The 7528-nt window shown below is 43.3% G+C and overlaps 1 protein-coding gene across 1 annotated transcript; it reads left to right on the top strand.

The window, feature by feature from the left end:
• The first annotated feature begins 274 nt into the window (after positions 1 to 274).
• Positions 275 to 5175, top strand: rhcga (Rh family, C glycoprotein a). Its single transcript, XM_067248582.1, has 11 exons — positions 275 to 548; positions 1069 to 1261; positions 1803 to 1953; positions 2152 to 2299; positions 2440 to 2606; positions 2808 to 2945; positions 3774 to 3910; positions 4067 to 4191; positions 4411 to 4484; positions 4849 to 4922; positions 5096 to 5175. The coding sequence occupies exons 1-11, from the start codon at positions 323 to 325 to the stop codon at positions 5127 to 5129; spliced, it is 1467 nt and encodes a 488-aa protein (XP_067104683.1). The 5' UTR covers positions 275 to 322; the 3' UTR covers positions 5130 to 5175.
• The last annotated feature ends 2353 nt before the right edge of the window (positions 5176 to 7528 follow it).

Here is a 7528-nt window from a genome sequence, read left to right as displayed (position 1 = left end):
TTTCAACTTCTTTGACATATGAATCTGAAGGTCAAATCAAGTTATGAATAACAGGCACATAATTCAAAGACCGTGGCAGGTTTGTCCTGATCTCGTACTCTTCCAGATCTTGGCTGCTTGAGGAATGCTGCTCCAGAAGGCTGTCCCATGCACGGGCTGCTGACGGTTTGCGTCAGTCAGGAGGGGCGGGGGAGGGCAGGCCGACTCAGGGGACACACCTCTCCAACAGGCCTTATATATCCGCTGGCAGGTACAGCCTAGACAACCAGGGTCATAGACAAGCAAAGCAGAAGGTCACATCAGCTTCACAGAGAGAGACACCATGGGGAACTGTGTGGAGGGTGCCAAAGGTTACTTCTGCCGACCGAAGAACACCAACGTGCGTCTCAGCCTGCCAGTTGTGTGCTTCGTCTGGCAGATCGCCATGATCATCCTTTTTGGGGTCTTCATCAGGTACGATGAGGAGTCGGACGCGCACTGGGTGGAACACAAGAAGTCCCACAACATAACTAGCGATATCGAGAACGACTTCTACTTCAGATATCCCAGTAAGTAGTTGGCTTGACTATCCCAAGGCTGATTAGGGACATTTATTTATAACACTTTATCCAAAGCAATTTACTAATAGTGTATATGAGTAGTGCAGCAGATAATATAAGATAAGACTAGAAGTGCATAGTTTTAAAATTAACATCAGTGGTTATTGTCAAGGAATGATCTGTATTTTACAAGACACCATTATTTCTTCTGGTTTAGTATCTTCCTGGCTGAACTTTAGCTGAATCCCACAACCATCTCATACTCATTTGCTGGTCTTCTTTGCTACTAGTCACCAGCAAAAATATGCCTGTCCTGGAAGATTAAGTCCCTGGGCCCATTGAAAATTAAGGCTATGGACAGGATGCTGTTTGGTGTCAACGTTAAGCTTGCCACTGTCAATATCAGATAAATGCCACTTTGCTAGGGTAATGATTTGAGCAAGAATGGAAGTGTTTGGACATATTCTTGTTATCTGTGCCCTCTGATTTTGTATTGGTCTGCCCGCTCTCTCTCTCTCTCTCTCTTCAGGCTTCCAAGACGTCCATGTGATGATCTTTGTGGGTTTCGGTTTTCTGATGACCTTCCTGAAGCGCTACAGCTTTGGCGCGGTTGGCTTCAATTTCCTTGTTGCTGCCTTTGGCATCCAATGGGCTCTTCTCATGCAGGGCTGGTTCCATTCTCTTGACCTCGACACTGGGAAAATATACATCGGTGTTGAAAGGTATACTACTACAATGAATGATCAAAATGTTGCCTTCTTACACTTAATGCTAACTATATTTAAAAAACGATTTATGTTCACTATCCTTAAATGATAAAGGTCTAACATTTGAAAGGTTTACCCACTAAGCAACAGTTATCTACAGTTATTTAAAACTTAACTGTTTGAGTTGGCATATTAATCAGATCCAATCAACAATTTCTGGTCAGAGTATAATATAGATGAAGGCATGTAGGCATATTATAGATCGATGATTGACAGTTGCTAAAGTAACGAGACAAAACGGTTAGAGGTCTCACTCATTAGCTCCAAACTTTAACATGACAGGTTAATCCAGCTATCCTGGGAACTCCCTCCACAGTTTTCTGAAACTGTTTAAAACATATTATGTAAAGTGTGATTAATGGGACTGTCATTCTCCTCATAGCAGGCCCATATTAGATGACGGATAACCGATCTGGTTGGTCTAGTTTGTTAACAGATCACATGGCAGATTCTACCAAAGCAATAACACCACGTCCACTTTTTGCTCTCTGCACAGTATGATCAACGCTGACTTCTGCGTGGCAGGCTGTCTCATCGCTTATGGAGCGGTTCTGGGCAAAGTGAGCCCAGTTCAGCTGTTAGTCATGACCTTGTTTGGTGTCACTCTGTTCGCAGTGGAAGAGTACATCATTCTTGACCTCATTCACGTGAGTTTCATCAAGCATCGTTTTGTTTATCAATCCCCATAATTATTGCATTATTTCGTTCAAACTCAATTTCATGATTAAAAATCAATTTAATTTGAACCGAAGTTTCAAGAGAAGACCAACTGAGCAAATAAGCTGAGGTAACTCAGTTGAGGAGATTCCTCTTCTCATAGTCAATAACTGGTTATGTCTGTTCAGGCAAAGGATGCTGGGGGTTCCATGGTGATCCATACCTTCGGAGGATATTATGGTCTGGGCATCTCCTGGGTTCTCTATCGGCCTAACTTGCACCAAAGCAAACGACTGAATGGTTCCGTCTACCATTCCGACATATTCGCCATGATCGGTGAGTCACTGACTACATGCTGATATAATAATAATAATAATGAATTATACTTGATCTTTAAATATTGCATCCAGACAAAAGATGAAGAAGAGTTTGCATGTGTGTTGATTTCTATGTTGTGCTGTTTCCTCTCTGGGTAGGCACTCTGTTCCTGTGGATGTTTTGGCCCAGTTTCAACTCTGCCATCACAGACCACGGAGATGGGCAGCACCGAGCAGCCATGAACACCTATCTAGCGCTGGCATCCTCTGTCCTCACCACAGTGGCCATCTCCAGCTTGTCACAGAAGAAGGGCAAACTGGACATGGTAATTCCCCTGTCATTCCATGGGAACACACATTTAGTCTTCCATTGTCTATATGTTCATGATGACTGCTGTCAAGGGTGTTAACTGGTATGATTACAGTCATACTATCATGGCAAATCTCTTTAACTATTGAGTTTATCTCTGTTTTGACTGACATGTTGATGTTACACTTTGTGACTGACTTGTTCCTCTGCTTCGCAGGTGCATATCCAGAATGCAACCCTGGCAGGAGGTGTCGCCATGGGAACGGCAGCAGAGTTCATGATCATGCCCTACGGCTCTTTGATCGTTGGGTTTTTCTGCGGCATCCTGTCCGTCTTTGGTTACCTCTTCTTGACGGTGAGTCTTACTCCTGAGACTGGAGAACAAACACAAAACTATCTGATACTCTTAGTCATAACTAGACTCTCAATGACCATTACTGATATAATCCCTGGCCATATGTTGCTGAAGCTGACTATTTGTGAAGTACAAGAAAGCTCTGTCATAATATTCACAACACTCTTCTTCTTTCCTTAAAGAAGAGACTGTTTAATTAAAAGTGCAAAAGCAGGGCCTCTAAACTATTCGACAGGCTTGGTGGCTTACCCTGGGGGGATTACAGTAGAACCTAGTATGATTAACTACTCTTTGCTTGGAGGAAATGACAGGTGACAAATTCCCCTCCAAACCATGTGATACAGACCAGAAAGTCTGGAATTCCACCTGCAGTTGCGACAGGTTGTCCTCTGAGCTTATGAAAGAGACAGAGGCCAGGGGCGTAGCCAGGACATTATTTCTGGGGGTGCCAGCTCTAGCCAGTCTTTTATTTGGGGTGGCACTTGATTATCAAAAACTACAATTTAAAATTCACACACTGAATCACTCAGAGCAGCAGTTTTCTAATGGTATCCAGTGGTTAGCTGCTAGTTGCGAATATGGGGCTTGTAGCATAAGTGACAAATGCCAATATAAGACGACTTTATAAAAAAAAATACTAATGCATTTATTTCAGCTTGATACCGTTTCTGTCCAGGAAGGTTTAAAAAAAAAAGTTGGGGGGGGGGGGGGCCGGCAGGGTGGCCATTCTCTTACCAATGGTGGCCGTGGCCCCCCCTGACCACCACGTGGCTATGCCCTAGCCAGAGGCTTAGTATGAAAGGGTGTGTGTGTCTCGTCCAATCACAGCCCTTCCTGGAGAAGCATCTAAAGATCCAGGACACATGTGGGGTCCACAACCTGCACGCCATGCCCGGGGTGATCGGCGGCATTGTTGGAGCCATCACTGCTGCGACTGCAACCGAGTCTGTCTACTCCCGTGAGGGGTGAGTCTCTCCATTTGCCTACCAGTCAACCAGAACTCTCATTGCATTACTCAGCCTGACTTACAGAGATTTACATAGTATCTATCAGAGACTCCCAGACATGTATTTATCCAGATCTGACTTTTGTTTTCTGGTTTTGTTTTGTTTTCTGTCCAGATTAATCAATACTTTTGACTTTGAGGGGGATTTTGAGGGCCGGACTGTTTGGTCCCAGGGAGGTCACCAGGCTGGTGCCATGTGTGTGGCAATTGTCTTTGGGATCTTTGGAGGTATCCTAGTTGGTGAGTGGGGCCGTGTGAGCATTTCCAGACCATTCAGTCTGCTTAGATGTAACGATATGAAAGCCATATGTGAAACATAAAATAGAATCAATAGATATACAAATAAGTTAATGTTATCACAATTCTTTTTTAATTAAGGACTAATTAGCTATTCCATCAACATGGAAGATTCTAGGAATGTATTGATGTTCTAAATATCAAGGAACTTCCTCTCTATAGGTCTCATCCTCCGGTTCCCCATCTGGGGAGATCCTGCTGATGAGAACTGCTTTGATGACGAGGTGTACTGGGAGGTGAGGAAGCCACTCACTTATCTACTGGTCATTATCTACTGGTCATTATCTACTGGTCATTATCTACTGGTCATTATCTACTGGTCATTATCTACTGGTCGTTATCTACATATATCCCCACTAGGTGGTGCTATAGGCTTTCAAAAAAAATGAGCTCACTCTTCATTAAAGAGAAAATACATAGGATAATCCAGAGCATCTACATAGTATTAGATCATAGGGATGACATTGATTTCTTCTTGAACGAAATGTTCACTAAGAAACAGTTGATGCTAATTGTCTAATTTTGAGAATGATGTTAGCTAACTTTTGTCTGGGTGTAGTTGGTGTGGTGTCAATCGTTAATCGTATGTGTATCTCCCAGCTGCCCGAGGATGAGGAGAGCATCCCTCCCATTCTAGAGTACAACAACCACATGACTCACAAGCACCAAGACATGTGAGTTAAGACAGTCCCGCCCTGCAGGACCAGTAGCAACAACATGATATTGAGAGTATTCAGTACTCAAATCTTTTGATTATAAAGTATGTTGACATCTGCTTCAAGTGTGTTGATGTATCTAAATGGAGGCATTGTACTCTCTGTCTTTGTGTGACATTTCTCTCTGACAGATCTGAGTCCAACTTCTCTGTGGAGCAAAGTTAGAGTACACACCTGACACCCTCTTCTGTTGACCTCATTCATGGGACATTCTGACTCTACTCCAGACCCACTCACATGGCCACAGTGAACTTGGTTTTGAATGGTTTTACATGACTCTGAATTGAATCAAGATGAAATTGTAGATATAACCAAGTATTTTTCTATCCACCAGAAATTTGAATTTAACATGTAAAGCCTCTCAACATAACATTTATCCAGAGTATTTAAATAAAAATGTACGTAGTCCTGTGAAGAATGTATGAACAAGCTGCTCTGAGGCAGGTTGTGCTTTTTTTGCACAAAGCATGAGTACCTTTCTAAGATCTCATCAGATGTTTGCCTTTGTGACTTTCTGATTGCTGTGTACGGGATGGAGATTTACAGTATTCAAACTACGAGTCAGTGATGAAGTTATAGTAGAACAATGAAACTTTCAGGTTTTGATTACAGATGATGTGTGTAGCTTTGAAAGCAATCTGTACATGACACTTAGGCACTCTGTCTCTGATCTATCGCTTACTTCTTTACTTTGTGATAATGTAACTAGGATGAATTTCCAGACATCTGCCATTTTCTTGTCTTCTTATGTGAATCTGTTTGTTAACTAGATATTATGCTTATTTAAAGTTTCAGTAACTGTATAATAAATGTTCTAACTGAAATAAAATAGTTATGTAGTAATGTTAAATGTATTTCTTGGCTTCCTCTTTCTGTTCTAACTCAGGTTCAAAATCATCATACCTGTTTATAAAATAATACATTCACTACCCCAACCTCTGCAGTACCTCCAGGCAGCTATTGATTCATAGTAAGAGATTGATTGATTTATAAGAGAGTTACAAACAGGTCAAATGAGGTCAATGGTTTGAGTTTTGGGGTCAGATTCTTCTGTTAATTCTACTACAAGTCAAGTCTGTTGGTGGGAAGAGGTGAAAGGACAGATCCATCGCTGTCACCCCAACAACATATCTCTCTCTCTTTATCTGTCACCCCAACAACATATATCTCTCTCTTTCTCTGTCACCCCAACAACATATCTCTCTCTGTTTCTCTGTCACCCCAACAACATATCTCTCTCTCTCTTTCTCTGTCACCCCAACAACATATCTCTCTCTCTTTCTCTGTCACCACAACAACATATCTCTCTCTTTCTCTGTCACCACAACAACATATCTCTCTCTCTTTCTCTGTCACCCCAACAACATCTCTCTCCTTCTCTCTGTCACCCTACTTTGAGATACCTTGTTCTGTAGCAGTGCATACTGATCTGAATTGTTGGATGGATAGTTCTCTCTCCATGAGAATGCTGCTCTATTCATAGTTCTGCGGAACGTTTGATGGAATAACTGTGGTGCTTCCTCTACAGATAGATATCACTTATGCCTGCCAAAGATTCTGTTTATAGATAAGATGTTAGAAAGAGGTAACTAGAGGTGACTGTCCCTGTCAGAGATGACCCTCAGTTGAAATCTGAATCTGAATCTGGAGTTGAATCTGGATCTGAATCTGACTCGTTTGCAACATATCTCCAGGTAGTAGTCCAGATCAGGCCCCTGTCATCAGGGCAAATGAGTGGGTTGTGGCAGGCTAAAGAGAGGGGCTGGGCAGATCTAATCAAGGCTGGAGGGGGGGAGGAATTCCCTGTGGTCATTTCAGTCCACCCCACCCAGCCTTTTGCATTGTCATGGTGATTATTCCCTGTCAGTCCCGGACAGAACTGTCAATAGGGTCATTTCCTGACCAATCACCGTGACATAATGAAGTCTAAACACACAGGCAGGACAGAGGCTTTGTGGCCTCTGACAGTTGAAGGCTAGCTCTATTGAGTGCAACGGTCTCAGGGTGACCGGATGAATAGGTCATAAATGGCTTAAACCCCAAGGTTATCACTTAACTTCCATAAATCAACTTGAACACTGCCACTACCGAGAGAAGACTGGACCAGCAACTTCAGATGGTTCCAAAATACTTAGCTGTGCAGGATGGTACTGATGGGACTTGTTTGAGTACATGCTCTACTGACTACTGTCAGGTCACTTATTGGGAGAGAGGTACGGAGAGAGGTATGGAGAGAAGTTTGGAGAGATGTTTGGAGAAAGGAAGGGGCCTATTTCTCTGGTTAGCCAAGCTTTTGCAGACAGAGGAGAAGGACAAGGGGGAGAAAGAGCCAGAGGAGGAGGGTGCCACTGGGGCCTCAACAATTATGAAGGACCTGGAGAGAAAGTGAGAGGGTGCAAGGGTCAAATCTCTTCTCCTAACTAATCAAACAAGGCCATGGGGGGGGGGGGGGCGGGGGGGGGGGGGGGGGGGGTAACGGTGGGGGAGGGAAGTGAGAGAGGAAGGGTGGGACTGTAACAGAGATGTCCACGTTAATCCCCAGTGTGAAGAGCACAGGCAGGTGG

Source organism: Osmerus mordax, chromosome 13 (assembly GCF_038355195.1).
Source record: "Osmerus mordax isolate fOsmMor3 chromosome 13, fOsmMor3.pri, whole genome shotgun sequence".
NCBI classification, from domain to species: Eukaryota; Metazoa; Chordata; class Actinopteri; order Osmeriformes; family Osmeridae; genus Osmerus; species Osmerus mordax.
Note: the sequence above shows the minus strand (reverse complement) of the source record. Positions and strands in the feature narration are given on the sequence as shown.

Excerpts from the sequence above, each read along its gene's own strand:
- rhcga (XM_067248582.1), top strand. The coding sequence starts at position 323 with ATGGGGAACTGTGTGGAGGGTGCCAAAGGTTACTTCTGCCGACCGAAG. Across the intron at positions 549-1,068 it reads CTTCTACTTCAGATATCCCA|GCTTCCAAGACGTCCATGTG; the intron begins GTAAGTAGTTGG and ends CTCTCTCTTCAG. Across the intron at positions 4,192-4,410 it reads CTTTGGAGGTATCCTAGTTG|GTCTCATCCTCCGGTTCCCC; the intron begins GTGAGTGGGGCC and ends TCCTCTCTATAG.